Raw genomic sequence first — 18,871 nt, 5'->3', positions numbered from 1 at the left:
AGGCAAACGCCCTCCCTGCTGTGCTATGGCTCCAGCCCCAGCCAAATCTCTCCTAATCCCGTACGGCATTCTTCCTGTGGTGCTGGCGATTGGACTCAGGGAAGGGGCAGGAGCCCTGGACTCAGGTGACTGGGTCTCTGGGGGCCAGACTGCATTTGGGATCCTAACCTCTGGCCAAGCACTACCTGTCACCTTGCTGGGAAAGCCACACCCCCAGAGGGCCCGCAGCCAGCCCTGGAAGCAAAAGCAGGGGACTCTGGAACCCGCTGTCCGGCCCCGGTCCAGGCCGCCGGCCAGCACAGGGTGCCACTGGGCCACTTGAGCAGAGCACAGCTTGTCCCTGCCAGCGAGGTGCTGTCAGAGCCGGGGTCAGCTGGCTGCCCTGTTTACACAGTGACACGGCCTCTGCTCCGCCTGCCCAGCCGCCCGCAGGGAGGCACAGGAGCGCCACCTGGTGGACCGACGGCAAAGTGCACGCGTTCATGCTCTAGAACAGAGGCTAAAGGAAGCAAGTTTCTCTCATTTTATTTTAAGAAGGACAAAAATTGTTATTAAAACATCTACATTATTATCAAGATACTAGACCTTATGAATATTTAATATTAAAGTGTGGTATTCGTAAATTTTTAATCCACAGACATTTTAAAAAGACCATTTGAAATTGATTACTGCCCAGCGGAGAGATGCAGCCATCCACACTCTGCCCCCAGGGACACTCGCATCACGGGTGCCCCCCAATGCTGACATCCTGTTTCCTCACTGCGGAAGCGGGGGGGACAGGCACAGGCCTGGTTCCGCTCAGTGTCCCAGTCTCAGCACTCAAAATATTTCCTGACCACACCCACTGCCCGGGCCTGGGGGAGCGGCTGCCACAGAGCAGGAGCCCCGGGCCCAAGGCTGCTGCACGGGGATACACCGAGAACCTCAGGTGGCAGACAAATACCAACCACTCTCTTGCTCTGGGCAGCCCGCCGGCCAGGCACGCTGAGGGGCTGCCGTATACTGCACCCCTCTGCTTCCCTCTCAGTTCCCCCTCCCCCACCATCCCGCCTTAATTACACCAGGATAGCTGCATCTTCCGGCCCAATTCTTTATATTTAGCCCTCATTAGAAGTGATTGCTTGGATACCACACACATATATAATATTATATAGAGCGATATATTTAATACCTGTGTATATATGCATCACGGGGCGACATATATACACACTAGGAACGAGGCTGCTGACGAGAGACACAACACCACGGATCGGGGGAGACAAGTGTCAGCCACATTCATGGCCAGAGCCCCACCTTTGGCGTGGTCTCTCCTCCCCTCCAGCCACGCCACTGGCACCCCAACTCCGCAGGGGGGGAGGGGAGGAATGCATGCCACAATTATTGGGAAAAGGTTGGACGACAGCGGCCCGAGAGATGGGGGGGCTCTCTGTGGCCCTGTGCCCATATCATACCATCACTCACTGCACATCCCTGCTGGGGGGAAGGAAGGGGTCTGCCATCCTTTCCAGCTCACCCCCAGACGCTAGCCTTGCTCCCCGGTTCCTTCCAGGTGGGGCCCCACACCTTGGGCCGATGTTGAGGCATTCTGGAATGTCTTAGCGAACCAGAGGGGCTGGGCCTACCCCGGGGGCGGGAGGGAGAGGAGGGGGTGCACGCAGACACAGCAGACGAGAGGGATGGGGCAAGGCTGGGGCTCATGGGGGTCAGCTGGGGTCCCTGACAGCTAATGGGGCCAGGGACTGTGACAGCGTCTGAGTTGTTCTGGGCCTAGGCGGGAAGGGGGGCAGAGCCGAGCCCGGCTGGGATGCAACCTTTCCTCTCCGTCACCTCCGTCACCGCCTCTCCCGGCCCCCCCCCCCCCAGCAGAACCCCAACTCCAACGTGCCCTGTCCCTCACCGCCTTGCAGGGGTGACCACGGCGGGAAGGGACCCCTTCCCACGCCTCCGGTGCTGACCTTACCACAAGCCTTGCTGCAGGGGCCTGTCTGGGACCCCCGCGCCCTCTGCTTTAGTCTTTCGCCCCTGCTGAGGCTCCAGCTGAGGCCTGGCCCTGATGGACGTGCCCGGTGCTACCTGGTGCAGTGAGCTGCACCCCCACCTTCCTGGGGCTCAGTTTCCCCTTCTGCAGAATGGGGATGGGGTGGAGCTGGGTGGTCTGGGAAGGCTCTGAGGAGCTACTCTACATTCGGTCTACATTCACAAAGGAGGGGACCCGGGGCTCTCGAGGGGGCAACGCTAAGATCATCCAGCCCAGCCCCTCCCGTCCTTCCACCAGAGGGGAAACTGAGGCCTCCACAGGGTACAGTGTCCCCAGCTCCCTCCTGGGGCTGCATTTTAAAGCTAATTGGGGCCTCCTGCCCCCTGTCTGCCCCCATCCGGACTCCGGCATCCGGGGAGGCCGGATGGGGGCAGGGTGAAGGGCCCTCCTGCTGCAGATTCAAATGGGGGCCCCAGGCTCCCCGCCCTGAGCGTTGGGCCCCCTTGAGGAGCAGGCAGAATTTAAAGCTGTAGGCTGGAGCTGGAGGGGCAGGCCCTCCCCCAGCCGGGAGAGCTGTGGGGTGGGTGGCGGGAGGGGCGGCCCAGGGTGGCAGTGGGGCGAGGCCCATGGGGCACCCGCGGCTGCGCGCTGGGCAGTCAGAGGGTGGACGGAGCCCTGGAGCCGGGGGGCTGCGTGGTGAGAGCAGCCCCCAGGCTCACTGCCCCCGCTGGCCCTAGGTCGTCACCCGTGGTGGAGGCCTGGCCCTACTCCCCGGAGCCGGTGCCCGGGGCGGCCGTGGGCGCCTCGAGACCGGCGCCGACAGGGCTGTGGTCCTCCTGCAGCAGGAAGTTGTATTTGCCGAAGTCGTCGTCGCGCGGACACAGCAGCATGTCCTTGCGGGCCTTGGCCAGCTTCTGCTTCAGCACCTCGCGCCGGTCCAGCCACTCGTTGAGCTCCTCCTGCCCGTGGGCGCAGCGACACTTGTCCCCGTCTGGGCAGGCCCGGCCCTTCTGCAGCCTGCGGGTGGGAAGCCCGGGGCTCACTGCCCGTGCCCTCCCCACCCGCACCTCTCCCAGGGCCAGCTCCAGCCCTCTGGGCCTGGGCTCATTCCTGCGCCCTTGACCTCCAAGGTTTGCCACAGTCACCCAGCCTTCAAGCACCCAGGCCAGCTCCAGGCCCCCGAAGGGCGGGAGCGAGTATGGCCCCACCCACTGCGGGCCAGAAGGGTGTGGCCTTGGCATGCCCCGCCCACATAGCCTGGGCGTAGGGCCCAGGGCTGAGCCCCTCCCAGCCAGGCTGTAAGGGGCGGGGCCTTAAGGTATCCCCGCCCACCCAGACTGGGATTGGGGCACTGGGGCTGAGTCCCTCCTACCCAAGCCTGGGGGGGCGGGGAGCGAGGATGGCCCCACCCACCGCAGGCCTGGAGGGCGTGGCCTTGATGTGCTCCTGCCCATAGGGCCTGAGGACGGCGGGCTGAAAGGGGCGTGGCCTGGAGGTATCCCCACCCAGGCTGGGGTTGGGGCAGTGTGGCTGAGTCCCTCCCACTCAGGCCGGGAGGGGCGTGGCCCGCGTAGCCCCCCCACACCTGTCGCACAGGCGGAACTCGCCCATGGGGAAGCGGTAGGCCCAGCCGCTGGTGTCGCTGTCCGAGGTGAACACCTTCTCCTTGTGCTTCTCCGACTGGATGTGCTGCTGCCACTGCTTCTTGCTGTTGCTGTTCTTGCCGCACAGCCAGCAGTGGTAGCCCATCTGGGGGCACAGGTGGCATGGGTGCCCGCTGCAGTGCGGGACCTCCCCATCCCCACCACCGAGAGGCGTGGCCCCGCCCACCGCCCCGGCACCGGGCTCTGGCTCTCTCGCGGGGCCTTACCATGATGTCAGCGTAGTCCGTGGGCATCTGGATCTGCTTCTCCCCTTCCCGGGAGCTGATGGGGGTCCCCTCCCCAGGTTTCCCCGGGTTGTGTTTTTTCAGCCACATGTCGTAGGTCTGCTGCATGTCCAGGACTGGCAGGGAAGGGAGCACACGGTGAGGGGCGTCTCCAGCCATCTGCCCTCATCGCATTCTCTTGGGAGGCGAGTGAGGAGGGTCTGGGGGCCTTGGGGGCATCAGGGCCTGGACGCCACAGAAGACCCTTCGGGCAGAGCCTGGGCAGGGGATGGAGGAGGGACCCAGGCCCTGCCCACTCACTCTTGTTCTCCTTCATGAACGTCCACATGTCCCGCTCCTCCGGGCTGTGTGCGAAGGAGCAGTTCCCCACGTACTGGCACTTGCGGCCGTTCTGCGCGTGGATACAGAGCTGCGGGCCGGTGAGGGGGACCTGCTGAGTCCCACAGCCCTGCAGGCAGGCTGCCCTCTCGGGTCACCCTGGGTCCCACCCCAGAGGTGCACCCATCCAGCCCCCCTGGGGCTTACGTCGTATTGCTGTGGAAAGTTTCGGATGGATGGTAGTGGCCTCACTGACACCCACTTCCTCTTGGCCTTGGACATCACCAGCAGGACCCGCCGCTCCTTGGTCCAGCTGCAGGACAGTGAGGGTGGGTGTCAGGGCAGCTCCTCTGTGGACAGCCCCACTTCCTGGCCCCCGGGGCTGGCTGGGCCCCTCCTGGCACCCACTCACCAGTGCCGGGCCTTGGCGCTGCAGTACTTGAGGTCTTTGTCAGGCTCCACCACCTGCCCGTTCCGCCAGCACTGGCCGCACACAAACTTCATCTGCAGATCAAAGGTGCTGGGCCCATGGGTCCTCGGGGTGCCCTGCGGGGAAGCAGGAGGAGCTTGTATGCATGCTCTTTGGGGCCTTTGTGGCACGACGCTTGGCACTGACCACACGACCTTAACCCCTCCTTGCCACCCTCCACCCCCACCTGCATGAGGGAAATGTCAATTGGTCCAAGTACTTTTTGGAAATTGCTGTGGAGCTTCCTGGAGTTAAAGATAGAGCTACTGGGGCTGGAGCACAGTGGGGAGGGCGTTTGCCTTGCATGTGGCCGATCCAGGTTCGATTCCCAGCATCCCATATGGTCCCCTGAGCACCGCCAGGAGTAATTCCTGAGTGCAGAGCCATGAGTAACCCTGAGCATCGCTGGGAGTGATCCCTGAGCACAGTTCCAGGAGTAAATCCTGAGCACCACCTGGTGTGGCCCCAAAACAAAACACGATAGAGCTATTATCTTTAACTTCATCCCAGTTCCACCCAAAAGGTCCAAAACATGAATCTAAGGTGTCAGAGCCACCCCAGTGTTTACTGAGGCCACAAAAGCTGAGCTGTGGAAGGCCCCAGGGTGCCCTGGACAGACGGAGAGAGGACGATATGGTCCACGTACAACAAAATGTTCAAGGGATTGTGCAAAATGAAATAGGTATGAAAGAAAAAGGCTGGAACTGGATAATTTTACCTGTGTGTGCGAGATAAGGATATTAAATCCACAAACAGGAGCAGGAGAGGTACTTACAGTAGTTAATAAACTTGCCCTGCACACAGCCATCACCTGTTTGACCCCCAGAGTCACCTCTGGTCCCCCAAGCTCTGCTAGGTGCCTTGAGCTGGGAGTAGTTCCTGAGCACTGCTCAAACCCACCCCCCCAAAAAAAATCTATGAACAGACCAAACAAAAGACAAACTAGTAGTTACTGAGAACTAAGGTTACAGAAGAGCGTTAGGGGTGGGGAGAGAAAGGGGAAGAGATTCCATGTTACTGAATGCTTTAAAGGGTTAAAAAAAAAGAGTGATGTCACTCATATCTAGGATATAAACATTGTAAAATCTTTTTTTTTTCTTCTTGGGTTATACCCGGCTGTACACAGGGGTTACTCCTGGCTCTGCACTCAGGAATTACTCCTGGAGGTGCTCAGGGGACCATATGGGATGCGGGGAATTGAACTCCGGTAGGCTGTGTGCAAGGCAAAAGCCCTACCAGTTGTGTGATTGCTCTGGCCCCTATAAGAAACATCCTAAGAAACAATGTAGGTGGTGGGTACTTAGTATCTATATGGCAAACCATAACACTCAGAAGGAGAGAGAAAGAAAGAATGTGTTTCCACAGGGGGGGGGGGAGGTGAGGGGAGGGTGGCAGGAGGGATACTAGAAACATTGGTGATGGAGATGGAGAATGGGCAGGGCGGAGGAATGGGTACTGCAACATTGTATGATGGAAACTAATCATGCAAGTTTGTAAGTCTGTAACTGTAGCTCATGGTGATTCATTAAAATAAATAACTAAAAGTTTATTATAAAAAAAGAAAGGACCAACCCCATCAAAAAATGGGGCGAAGAAATGAACAGAAACTTTACCAAGGAAGAAATACGAATGGCCAAAAGGCACATGAAAAAGTGCTCTGCATCACTAATCATCATAGAGATGCAGATCAAAACAACCATGAGATACCACCTCACACCAGAGACTGGCACACATCCAAAAGAACAAAAGCAACCGCTGTTGGAGAGGATGTGGGGAGAAAGGGACCCTTCTACACTGCTGGTGGGAATGCCGGCTAGTTCAGCCCTTTTGGAAAACAGTATGGACGACTCTCAGAAAACTAGAGGTTGAGCTCCCATTTGACCCAGCAATACCACTGCTGGGAATATATCCCAGAGAGGCAAAAAAGTACAATCGAAACAACATCTGCACATGTATGTTCATCGCAGCACTGTTTACAATAGCCAGAATCTGGAAAAAACCCGAATGCCCCAAAACGGATGACTGGTTGAGGAAACTTTGGTACATCTATACAATGGAATACTATGCAGCTGTTAGAAAAAAGGAAGTCAAGAATTTTGTAGTTAAGTGGATGGGCATGAAAAGTTTCATGCTGAGTGAAATGAGTCAGAAAGAGAGAGACAGACATAGAAAGACTGCACTCATCTATGGTATATAGAATATCAGAGTGGGAGACTAATACCCAAGAACCGTAGAAATAAGTACCAGGAGGTTGACCCCATGGCTTCTCGGCTGGCCTCACGTTCCGGGGAAAGGGCAACTCAGAGAAGCGATCACCAACTACATTGTAGTTGAAGGCCATGTGGGGGAAAGGAGTTGCGGGCTGAATGAGGGCTAGAGACTGAACACAGCGGCCACTCAACACCTTTATTGCAAACCACAACAGCTAATTAGAGAGAGAGAACAGAAGGGAATGCCCTGCCACAGTGGCAGGGTGGGGTGGGGGGGAGATGGGAGTGGGGAGGGTGGGAGGGACGCCGGGTTTACGGGTGGTGGAGAATGGGCACTGGTGAAGGGATGGGTTCCCGAACTTTGTATGAGGGAAGTATAAGCACAAAAGTGTATAAATCTGTAACTGTACCCTCACGGTGATTCTCTAATTAAAAATAAATAAATTATAAAAAAAAAAAAAGAAAGGAAGAAACAACGTAGGGGACTAACTAATGCCCAAAGGCAGCAGAAAGGAAGGGCAGGAAAACAGGACCTTCCTGGTAAGTTTGCTGCTGTGGGTCAGGGAGGGGCCACTATGACAATGACAAGTGAAGGGAGTGGTGGCTCTGGACGGGGACTGGGCGCTGAAAGGAGGGAAAGTGATGCCCGTGGTTCCCATCAGTAACAGGATGGTAAACCACAGCGCTGAAGGAAAGTGCCTGCCGTGGGGGCAGGCTGGCGGCAGGAGGAAAACGGGGGACAGTGGTGGAGAAAAGTGGACAGACACGGGGGAAGGGGTTGGTGTTGGAACATTCAATGCCTGAAATCAATTAAAATAAATAACTGTCACGGTGATGCATCAAAATTAAAAAAAAATTTAATGAAGAAACCATGTCTTCGGGGGGCTGGAGCGATAGCACAGTGGGGAGGGCATTTGCCTTGCATGCGGCCAACCTGAGTTCGATTCCCAGCATCCCGTATGGTCCTCCAGCACTGCCAGGAGTAATTCATGAGTGCAGAGCCAGGAGTAACCCCTGTGCACAGCTGGGTGTGACCAAAAAAAAAAAAAGAGACCACGTGTTCTAAGTTATTCCTGGCAGTAATATTCAAATAAATTTTGGGGGGTGAGCAGGATATTGTTCCAAAACAAAGCACCAGGCTCGAGAGTTTGAATCTCTGGAATATCCGGCACCACCTATGGCTTTGGGGAGGGCAAGGGGATAAATTCCACTTACTTGTGTGGTTACTTGATTAACAGTGAACAGAAGAGTTGATCAGTGGGGTTATTATTTTTCCTTTTTGTTGTTTTTGATTTGGGGCCACACCCTGTGGTGCTCAGGGATTGTTCCTGGCGGGGCTCTATGTAGCATCAAACCTGGGCCAGCTGCCCTACCCACTGTACTATCTCTCTGGCCCCCTGATTAGTGTTTTTTTTTTTAATTTTTGGTCACACCCGGCAACGCACAGGGGTTACTCCTGGCTCTGCACTCAGGAATTACTCCTGGCAGTGCTCAGGGGACCATATGGGATGCTGGGATTCAAACCTGGGTTGGCCGCGTGCAAGGCAAACGCCCTACCCGTTGTGCTATCGCTCCAGTCCCGTGATTAGTGGTTTTTGAGCCTTTTCACTTCGGTGGTAAACACTGGCCCCAGCCCGGCAGCTGAGAACTGGGGGTGGGGAGCAAGTTCCCTGGGAACAGAGATGATAGTTTTTGGTTTTGGGGGTTTTGTTTCTGGGCCACACCCAGCTGTGTGTAGGGCTCACTCCTGGCAGTGCCTGGGGAACTCTATGTGGTACCAGGGATCAAACCCCGGTTAGGGGGCTGGAGCCATAGTATGGCGGATCGGACACTTATCTTGCACTCGGCCAACCCGGGTTCAATTCCCAGAATCCCATATGGTCCCCTGAGCACCTTGAGGAGTAATTCCTGAGTGCAGAGCCAGGAGTAACCCCTGAGCATCCCCGGGTGTGGCCCCCAAATAAAACCAACCAACCAACCCAGGTTGGCGGCAAGGAAAAAGCCACCCCACCCCCCATTGCACTGTGGCTCCAGCCCGTCCCATTAGCCTTTTGTACAGCGGCCCCCCCACAGCGCTTGGAGACCACCAGCGGCACAACTGGCGGTGCTCAGGGGCCCATGCGGTGTGGGGATCCAGCTCTGGGCCCCCTTGAGCCACCTCCTGGCCTCACATCTGCACTCTCCCGACACTGTCCTAATACTCCTAAGAGTCCTGGCCAGGTAAAGGGGAGGGTGGCCCTGGCGGGGGTCCAGCGCCCTGGCGCTTACCACGCCGCTGCTGCCCTTCCCGGCGTGCGCCTCCATCTGCTGCCAGTACTTCTTGGACTCCTGAACGATGTCCTCGTGGGTCATGCCTGAACGGGGGGGGGAACACGGGCGCATGTCACCGGAAGGAGCGAGGCTGGGGCCTGGAGGCGCCCCCCACCACCCCCCGGCACCCCTCCGCAGGCCCAGGCTGGGGAGTCCTGCTTCCGCCAGGCTCTGCAGGGGTGGGGGAAGCCCCATCCTCTGAGGGGCTTATTCACTGGTCAGGCCAAAGGAAGGCGAAGGAAGAGAAAGCTGTGGAGGGCACAGGGACCCCCGGCCCGGGGCACGGCTCCCGGCTCTCCGACCTAGGGTGGGGTGAGGAAGTGCGTCTTGCAGAGGGGCCTCCGGCCTGCTCGTCCCTCTACCCGCCCAGCCTAACCCCCGGGGCCACAGCTCTGCCACCCCAGCAGGCAGAGCACCCCCACGCCGACTGTCTCCAAGGAGAAAAGCCCACCCTCCAGCGCCTCTCCCTGCCCTGCCGCCAGCCTTGGTCTCTGGCCCCTGCTCCCCAGCAGCTGTCCTCAGGGGGCTTCCTCCTGCCTGCCCTGTGCGGAACCCTCTCCCCATCCCTGATCTCACATGGGGGTCTCCAGGCCTGCCTGCTCCCGGGCTATCTGCTCAGCACCTCACCACGGCCCAGCCGGCAGCTCCTAAGGGGGATCCCACTCCCCACCCCCCAAGCCCCTCTTGCTATGATCCTATGACCTTCACCTCCTCAGGTTACGGCGACCCCACACGTCCAGATGCCTTGCCGTCAGCCCGGACCCTCATCTCAGCCTGCATGTCTGGTCCACCTGATGCCCCTGTCCCCTCTACCCATGACCCAGAGCCGTCTGCCACTCCCACCTCTGGCACCAGCGCGACTTTCCAAACCACCAAGGCCAGGTCCGGTGGGTTGGGGCCTCGGGGTGGATCCCAGCACGGCATGCCTGTCCCCTGCCCCCTCCGCTGAGCTCCCGGGCCCCTGCTGAGGGTCTCTGGACTGTGCCCGCTCCTGCCCCACGGCTTCCAGCCTTGCCGTTCCTTTGCCTGCTCATGTGTCACCTCCCCCGGGATGCCCCACCTTAGGTCCCTCCCAGTACTGCTCTACTATCCTCACAGCAGGGGGCACCTCAGCAGTTAAGTCGCCCCTTTTCGTCATCTTAGAAGACACGGATGGTTGGATTCCCCCCGTCATCCCCCCAAAACCTCAGGCCGATCGATGTTTAAACTATGACTGCCGAGGGGGACAGTGTGTGCCCGGGACCCGCCTGCGGGTGACCAGCCCCGAAGGCTCGGAGCGGGATTCCGGGTCCCTGTGCGGGACGCCGCAGCCCGGGCGGGAGGGTCGGGGGAGGGGAGGGTGGCCCAGCGCACCCGAATACTGCTGCAGCAGCCAGACTTTGAGCTCGATGAAGCTGTGGGCGAAGTGGCAGCTGTCCTCCCGCAGGCAGCCGTAGCGCACCTCGTGGCGGCACACGTCGAACTGGAAGTGCTCCTGGAACTGGCGGATCTTGGAGTACTTGAGGGAGGTGGAGCGGACGATGTGCACCAGGCACCTTCGGGGCGGGGCGGGGCCGTCGGAGGGGGAGCAGTCAGCCGAGGGAAGGGGTTTCTCCATGGTCGATCCCGCCCTGATTTTTTTTGGGGGGGCCACATCTGGTGGTACCCAGGGATGCTCAGGGGTCGCTGGGGTGCAAGGCAAGCGCCCTAACGGCTGGCTCTCTCCCGCCCTCTCCCGCCCCATGAACTGGATCACAGACGTGGGGGGATCCCCCACTGTTTTTTTTGTGGGGGTCACACCCGGCGATGCACAGGGGTTCCTCCTGGCTCTGCACTCAGGAATCACTCCTGGCGGTGCTCAGGGGGCCAAACGGGATGCTGGGAATCGAACCCGGGTCGGCCGCGTGCAAGACAAATGCCCTCCTGGCTGTGCTATCGCTCCAGCCCTGCAGCCTGGGGTTGAACCCAGCTGCGGCTGCTCCCCCCCACTCCACCCCCGAGAGGCAGGGGGTCACTGCTCTCAGCTCTGGAGCAGGAGGAACCCGAAGAGCGCCCTCTGCAGCCTGAAATCTCAATGCACTCCCAAGGGACTGAGGCGGAGATGGGAGGGGGAGGGGCAGCCCAGGGGCACTGTCCAGCAGCGAGGGAGCGGGGGACGCCGGGCCCACCAGGCCCCAGCCGGTCAGAGCACTGCCACGGACAATGCCAGCCCCGCTGTGACCTGCCAACGCGCGGGGCAGCCGAGGCCATCGAGTACCCATGGAGGGGGCTTGCAGTGGGGCCCGGGGTGGGGGTGGTGCCGCCCCGTCCCTTAGCTGCCCCCTCACTTGTTGCTGTAGAAGCTGTGCTTGGCGGCCAGGTTGGAGCACACAGACGGGGAGTCCTTGGTGCCTTTGCTGATGATCCGAGGCTTACTGTCAAAGCAGATCTGCCCGGGGGAGGGGGCACGTGTGGGCCGGGACCCCGTGCAGGGCCGGGGGGGGGCTCACACTGGCCCCCCACCCCCACTCGCGTTCCCGCTCTCCCTCTCCCACCTCCCTCCCTGTCACCCCTGTGTACCCTGTGCCTCAGTCTCCCCAACTATAAACCTGGAGGTAACCACACTTGCTGTGTCCTCGGGGTTCCCCGAGAAAGTCACGGAGGGCCTAAGAGCACCCCGAGTCCCGGCCGCTGCCCCCTGGAGGGGTCTGAGTCAGACAGATGAGCCATGGTGGGACAGCTCGGGGCGTCAGCTGCCGGAAGCCGGGCTCCAGAGCTCACGGCCCCCAGAGCGGGCCCCTCAATCGGCTGTGTGCAGCTAGGGGCGTGGGAGGGCGAGGGGAGCCCCAGACGGAAGGGCCGCAGCTCAGGGGGCCGAGGGGGGCAGGGGGTGGCTGGGGTGCAGCGGGGCGTGAAAGCCAGCCCAGTGGATGGGAGGGTGCCCGGTCGGTTACTCCCTGGGGCTGCCCGGGGCGTGGGGGTGGGGTGGGCTTCAGGGGGACAGGACCCCCCCCAGCCTGACTCTCCCGGCGGGCGGGCGGGTACCTCGCAGAGGAAGGTGAAGATGCCCTGGTGCTCCTTGAGGAGCTTGGCGATGGTGAGGCTGCCGCGCTGGACGCCCCCTAGCGGGTCGAAGAGCAGGTCGCGGTTGAGGGTGCCCTTGCGCTCCTCCGTCCACACGTCGATCTCCTCCTGATGGTAGGCGAAGGTGCAGTTATCCCCGTACTTACAGTCCTGCTTGTTAATCATGTCTGCAAAGAGGCAACAGCGACGTTCCGCCAGGCGGGAGGGCAGCCTGGCCCCGCTGCCCGCTGCCCTGCTGCCCGCTGCCCCCTGCTCCCTGCCTGCTGCCCACTGTCTCCTGCCCCAAGCCCGCAGCCCACTGCCCCCTGCCCCGCTGTCCCCTGTTCACTGCATCCCTTCCTGCTGCCCTGCTTCCCACTGTCCTGCTGCCCTGCTGCCCCCCACAGCCCCCTGCTACCCGTTGCTGTCCTCTGCCCCACTGCCCCCCTGCCCTGCTCAGCCCAGCTCCCTCCAGGGGTGCGGGCAGGTGGTCCACAGACCCTCGGAACCTGCATGGGGCTGAACAACAGAATTGGTTTTTGATTTTGTTTTGGGGAAACATCCAACGGTGCTCAGGGTTTAGTCCTGGCTCTTAGGAATCACTCCTGGTGGGCTCGTGGGACCATGTGGGATGCAGAGGTTGAACCTGGTTGGGCTGAGTGCCAGGCCTACCCGCTGTACTCTCGCTCCGGCCCATGGGCGGCGGAACTGGAAAGCTGCTCACCCCAGGCCGGGCCCCATCTCTGCTCTGTTCTGAGTGTTGGGGGGCTCTGCGGGGGACCCCACCCCTTCATCTGCACAGCCTGGCATTCCCGGGTTCCATCACCCCTGGGGGTACCTACTGCGTGCGGCCAGCGTGGCAGGAGGGTTTGCGAACACGCAGTGGGGACAAGGCAGGGCTCAGGGCTCGAGCCTGGATGGCCACTGAGCATGACGAGCTGGTGGCCGGGCCGGGCCATGGTGGGGATCAAGTGAGGTGACAAATCCCTCACTCTGCACCCCGGGAGGGGATCGGCTTCCTCCCCCACAGCCTTGCTCTAAGTTGGCCCATTCGTCTCCCCCAAAGGGGCCCACATCCTGGGGGCTGACCCCGGACTGGGGGAGTCCGAGGAGAGATTTCCCAAGACCGGGCCAGCCTGCGCGGGTTCAGGGCTGGGGAGTATTGGGGGGAAGGCTGGGGCTGGGGGGCGCCTCGGGCCTTGGGCAATACCAGCTTCTGACCCACAAAGGCTGCAGAGAGGCACTGCCACCAGGGGACACAGGCAGGGCCTGGGCCACCTCCCAGAGTCTCACTGTCCTCAGCAGACTTGCTGTGAGAACCCGAAGGCTGGGTCCAACTGCCCAGGCCGGAGAGATACCCACGAGGCTGAGCACTGGGGCTGGAGTCCAGTGGGGGGGCACTTGCCTTGCACGTGGCCGACCCAGATTCAACCCCTGGCACCCCACAGGGCCCCTGAGCCCCACCAGGAATAAAGCCTGAAAATAGTCAGGAGTTAACCCTGTATACTGCTGGGTGTGACCAGACACCCCAAAAAATAAAAAAATGGGGGTGGGTGGGAGGGAAATTGGGGACATTGGTGCTGGGAAATTATACTTGTGGAGGGACAGGTGTTAAAACACTATGACTTGTACCCTCACGGTGATTCTCTAATTAAAAATAAATAAATTAAAAAAAAAAAAGGTTAAAAAAAAAAAGAATCAAGTGCATTGTGTCACAAACATGGTAGAAAAAATCCTGAACTTTATGTCAACATTGAAATAAAAGTAATATATTGGTAAAAATCCAAAAAATAAATAAATAAATAAATAAAACACTATGACTGAACCCAACCATGAACAGCTTGTAATGCTCTATCTCACGGTGACTCAGTGAAAAAATCCAAATAATAAAATTTTTAAAAATTAAAAAATTAGGGATATGCCAAAAACAGTAACAACACATCTCACAATGAGACATTACTGGTGCCCGCTCGAGCAAATCAATGAGCGACAGGATGACAGTGACAGTGAAAAAAACAGGGGCTGGAGTGATAGCACAGCGGGGAGGGCGTTTGCCTTGCATGCGGCTGACCCAGGTTCAATCCCCAGCATCCCATAGGGTCCCCCGAGCACCGCCAGGAGTAATTCCTGAGCACAGAGCCAGGAGTGACCCCTGTGCATTGTCAGGTGTGACCCAAAAAGCACTGCTCACAGGAGGCCCTAGTTAGACTTCCAACACCGCGGAGTCCCCTAAGCACCACTGGGAATGACTCCACTCCTGAGCACAGAGCTGGGAACGGCCTCTGAGCACTGTTGGGTGAGCCCCAAAACATAAGCACTACCCCGGCAGGAAGACAACACCTCAACACCTCAGCAAAGAGGGCAGGGCCCGGCAGGAGACACAGCTGCTGATGGTGCCACCCACGTGCTCGTGAGGCCCTGGGTCACATGCACAGCACTGCCAGAAAGCACCCCCAAGCCCAGAAAGCACCCCGAAAGCCAGAAGGTCATCCTGAGAGATGGCTGGACGGGCTGAGCACGTGCCTCGTCCGAGGGAGGCCCAGACTCAATCCCCGGTACCGCCTGGTCCCCTGAGCACCAGGGGAAGCGACCTCCAGGCAGTGGCTGGCGGAGCCCCTGGGCACCAACACTGTGGCCCCAAAAGCGAAAGAGGCCCCGTCCCAACGCCCCCCTCATGCTCCGGGATGACGAGAGTTACGGGCCAGTGTCAAGCGGGTCCTCACTGGTGCTGCTCTAACCACCTTTGTGGGGTCTCCCCACGTCCTCTCACACAAACTCAGGGACCCTGTAGTGCCAGTGGAAACCCCCCTCCAGCGCCAGGACACAGGCCTGTCAGGGGTCAAAGGCCAAAGGCAATGCGGGAATGACCCACGGACCGTGGAGCCAGTCTGGGCAGGGCCTCCTGGACAGGGGGGCCCCCCCGGAATCCCCGCGCAGCTCCGCTCAGGGCTGCCACAGGAGTGGGGTCCGGGCCGCACCCACCTTTGCACAGGTAGTAGGAGCCCACGAAACTGGTCTTGGTGGGCCGCGGCCGGATGCGCTTCCAGGTCTGGTCGGCGGCGGAGCGGAGCCGGCCCAGCAAGGTGTCCCGCTTACACTTGTGCTCCAGGCCCTCTCGGTACGTGTAGTCACCTGCCCTGGGGCCTGCGGGAAGGGGCAGGAGCTGACCCGGAGGCAGAACTGGAACGCGCACAGGATGGTGACCTGCTCCCCCAGGCAGCAAAGCTCCTGCCACTGCCCAGAGACGTGGCCCCCACCTCCCTGAGGCCCTTTCTGGGCTGCCCGGAGGACAATGGGCCCCAGTGGCCACAGATGGACACCGTGCCCTGGTCCTCTCAGATGCGCTGACCCAGCAGGGACAGCTCCTCAAAGAGGACAGGAGGACAGAGTCTTTAGGAGGCCCCTTGTCACCCATGGGCAGTGCCAGGAGCTCTGGGCAGCATGAGGGCCACGCAGGGAAGCATCTCCACACCGCCCCCACATTCCCAGAGGGCTTTGGGGGACGCCGCCCAGCGCGGGCCTGGACAGCAGGGCTCACTCCTGGTAGTGCTCCCATGGACAAAGAAAGGGCTTCGGTGGCTGAGCCTGAAATCCAGGGACCACCCGCATCCCGAGTCCTGCCTAAAAACTCTAAACTGTGGCCTCTGGTGGTGGAAAGACCTAGAGTCCAGCAAGGATGCCGGTGTGCCGGGCACTGTCTCCAGACACAGGCTCCTGTGCCCAACTGCTTCCCCCACCTCCTGGGATTTGGGGTGCAGCAGCCCAAGAACTACATTTCCCAGAATCCTCTGCCCCTGGTTCTGGATCAACTCCAGCGTCTCCAGTAAGCCTCGAACCCAGGGAGTACCAACTCCTGCTCGTCCTGCGGTCTGGCTCCCAGCCTGCCTCCCGCCTCCCAGCCCTTGCTGCTGGCAAGACAGGAGGGATTCGGGGTCCAGCCCATCCCCCACGGGGGACCCTTTCCTTCTCGGCGCCTGCCCAGAGAGGGCCGCCCTTACCTGTTTTGGGGTAGCAGAGCTGGCAGGCCTGCTTGAACTCGTGGGTGGCCGCCAAGGGGTTCTTGATGAGCAGAGCCGTGTTGGGCATGGAGGGTTCCGGCTGAGACAGGCAGAGGTGGGCATGTAGGGGTGGGGGACAGCTGAGCCACTGGGGCACTAAGCGTGGAGACCACCCGGGTTCCTGACCCAAAGCACACTTGAGGTCCAGAAGCCTCTGTCGTTCTCTGCCCTCCCATCTGGGGAACTTCCTGTACCCTGATCCAGGGACACAGAACATCAGCAGGGACCCGGGGTAGGTGCGTGGGTGGCTGACCTTGGCCAAGACCTTTGTTAGAGTGGAAGCCCAACACAAAGGCAACCAGACGGGCCCCCCCCCACCCTCCAGAACCTGCAGCAGGGGTCTGTCACTCACCGAGGCCGCGGGTTTCTGAGTAGTGCTCGGGGGCCGATGGTCCTGGGAGTTGGTTTCCTCTGGACGAGAAGACATGGGGTCACCTGCCCTGCTCTACAGGGACCCTCCGAGGGCAGTGTGCTCATGCCACTCAATCCGCCTACATGCACCAGCCCCTCCCGGCACGGTGCCTTCCTCTCTGCCCTGGACAGAGGTGTCCCAGCCTGGGACACCCACTGTCTCCCTGCATCCTGCAGGGCTGCACCTGCTTGGCCCCGGGTGCTGACAGCAGCCATGGCCCCTCCCACCTGCAGACGCTGGCGACAGCTCAGGGGCAGGGGCGCAGGCCTGGGCCTGTCCTTATTGACCAACTAGCACCAGCAGTGGACCCTGGGGCCCCGAAGCGCATCTCCCCTCCCCCCCAAAATAGACCCACCCAGCCACCACCTCCTCCAGGGGGTCTTTCTTGGCTGCTGCACCTGAGCTTTGCCAGGCCTGGGCCTGCCTGTCCTCTGTCCTCTGGGCCTGTGAGCCCAGCCCTGGGCCCTCCGGGGAGCCCACCCACCATGAGCCCGGGGCCCCTGGAGGCTGGGAGAGAGCACCAGGCAGGGACTCTGGGTCCTAATCCCTCCTAATCCCAGCTCTTCGGTTTGCCCCTCCGAGTCCCGGGCACACAGTGACTCAGACCGCGAGGTCTCAGCCACCCAGGGAGATGGGCAGATGTGGGCCCTGGCGAGGGGCGACCCAACCCGGGGGCCTCACCAGAGAAGGAGTCGGGCTTGTCCAGGGAGCCACGGGGGGAGCCCAAGCTGCTGAGGGCGTCCAGGCGGGGCTCCGAGAAAGGCAGCAGGTCCAGGGGGTCCAGGGCAGAGCCCAGGGGGTCCAGGGCGTCCAGCACTGAGGCAGCCAGCTTCTTGGAGGGGTCCATGACCAGGCCGAAGGAGGCAGGGGGCAGGGGGCTGGAGACCGGGATGGAGCCGCCCACGACGGGAGGCAGCAGCGGGGTCCCCCCAGGGAACACAGGTATCAGCTGGGGCAGCTCGCTGGGCGCCCCGCTGCCAGGCAGGCCGCCCTGCACCAGAGACTGCAGGGTGGACAGAGGGTCATGCAGTCAGAGGAGACTGGGCCCTGAGGAGCCCAGGCCACCAGCCCCCGCTCTGCCCAATCACATCCCACTCAGTTTGGGTTTTTTGGGGGGGGGCAGTGGGGCCACACCTGGCGATGCTCAGGGCTTACTCCTGGCTCTGAGCTCAGGGATCACTTCTGGTGGGTTGAAGGGACCACATGGGGTGCTAGGGATCAAACCCGAGTCAGCTGCGTGCAGGGTACACGTCTGCACTGCTGTACCGTTACAGGGTTTTATTCTCACTGGTCTCTCATTGCCCCTTGCCTGCACTTTCTGCAGCTTCTGTCCCAAGAGCGTCCCTTTCCCTTGGGAAGTCTGATTCCCGGACTGGGACCCAGGACTGGAATCTGAGGACCTTCCCACCAGTCCTCACAGGGTATGAGGAAGAAGGTGGGGGGCTCCAAGGAGGAGCTGGGGCTACAGGACAGAGGCTGCGAGGGGGGCCTCAGGAGGCGGGGCACCTTCGGGGGTTGGGGCATGGCCTAAGAGAAGGGGCGGGGCCTCAGGAGGAGAGGCAGGATGGGCACTAGCAGAGGTCTGGGCGTGGCCCTAGGAAGGGGCAGAGCAGAGCATCTGCCTGTGGTGTGTGGGCGTGGCTCAATAAAAGGACAGGTCCGAGAAAAGGGGCGGGTCGGGAGGAAGGTCAGGGCGGAGCACTTGCAGGGCTGGTGGGCGGGGCCTCAGGAGGAGGGGCTGGACCGGGCACCTGCAGGGAGGGGTGCTGTAGGCGGAGCCCTGAGGGGGTGGCGCTCACCAGTGAGTCCAGGAGTGTGTCCAGCTCGGGCCCAAACAAGTCCCCGTCAGAGAAATCGTCGGGGCCCTCTGAGCCAGGGAGGGCCCGGCCACCGCTCTCCAGGGGGCCCAGCAGGTCCAGCACGTGAGGGAACAGGGGCAGTGTGGGGGTGGCAGGGAGTGGGGCCGGGGAGCCGCGGAGGTCCACGTAGCAGTCTGTGGAGGATGGAGGGACTCAGGAGCCGCAGGGGATGGGGGCGTCGGCCCGGGCCCTGAGGTTGAGGTCCAGCTGCCCGCAGCCCTGCTCCCCTTGCAGTGGGGAGCCGCTTCTGCTCCCTGGGGACAGCCTGCTTCTGGGTGAGGCCAAGGGGCGTCAGAGGGGCAAGGGGAGGCCCCCCCAGCATTGCTCCACATCCTCCTCCCCCTATTT

General features: G+C 60.9%; 1 protein-coding gene across 2 annotated transcripts in view; it reads right to left on the bottom strand.

Moving 5' to 3' along the window:
- Positions 1 to 509: 509 nt before the first annotated feature.
- Positions 510 to 18,871, bottom strand: part of ZC3H7B (zinc finger CCCH-type containing 7B) — a 43,170-nt gene continuing 24,808 nt past the window's right edge. Inside the window, exons 9-24 of one of the 2 annotated variants that reach the window (XM_055141485.1) lie at positions 18,464 to 18,657; positions 17,346 to 17,667; positions 16,605 to 16,663; positions 16,193 to 16,292; positions 15,177 to 15,338; positions 12,177 to 12,382; positions 11,480 to 11,580; positions 10,527 to 10,708; positions 9,132 to 9,217; positions 7,798 to 7,887; positions 4,597 to 4,730; positions 4,392 to 4,497; positions 4,167 to 4,275; positions 3,849 to 3,982; positions 3,564 to 3,727; positions 510 to 2,995 (exon numbers count right to left, since the gene is read on the bottom strand). In XM_055141485.1, coding sequence (XP_054997460.1) covers positions 2,743 to 2,995; positions 3,564 to 3,727; positions 3,849 to 3,982; positions 4,167 to 4,275; positions 4,392 to 4,497; positions 4,597 to 4,730; positions 7,798 to 7,887; positions 9,132 to 9,217; positions 10,527 to 10,708; positions 11,480 to 11,580; positions 12,177 to 12,382; positions 15,177 to 15,338; positions 16,193 to 16,292; positions 16,605 to 16,663; positions 17,346 to 17,667; positions 18,464 to 18,657 — 2,402 coding nt within the window. In that variant the 3' untranslated portion in view covers positions 510 to 2,742. The remainder of the gene's footprint in view (positions 2,996 to 3,563; positions 3,728 to 3,848; positions 3,983 to 4,166; positions 4,276 to 4,391; positions 4,498 to 4,596; positions 4,731 to 7,797; positions 7,888 to 9,131; positions 9,218 to 10,526; positions 10,709 to 11,479; positions 11,581 to 12,176; positions 12,383 to 15,176; positions 15,339 to 16,192; positions 16,293 to 16,604; positions 16,664 to 17,345; positions 17,668 to 18,463; positions 18,658 to 18,871) is intronic. The other variant, XM_055141486.1, reaches the window with a different exon arrangement.

Source organism: Sorex araneus, chromosome 6 (assembly GCF_027595985.1).
Source record: "Sorex araneus isolate mSorAra2 chromosome 6, mSorAra2.pri, whole genome shotgun sequence".
Taxonomy (NCBI): domain Eukaryota; kingdom Metazoa; phylum Chordata; class Mammalia; order Eulipotyphla; family Soricidae; genus Sorex; species Sorex araneus.
Note: the sequence above shows the minus strand (reverse complement) of the source record. Positions and strands in the feature narration are given on the sequence as shown.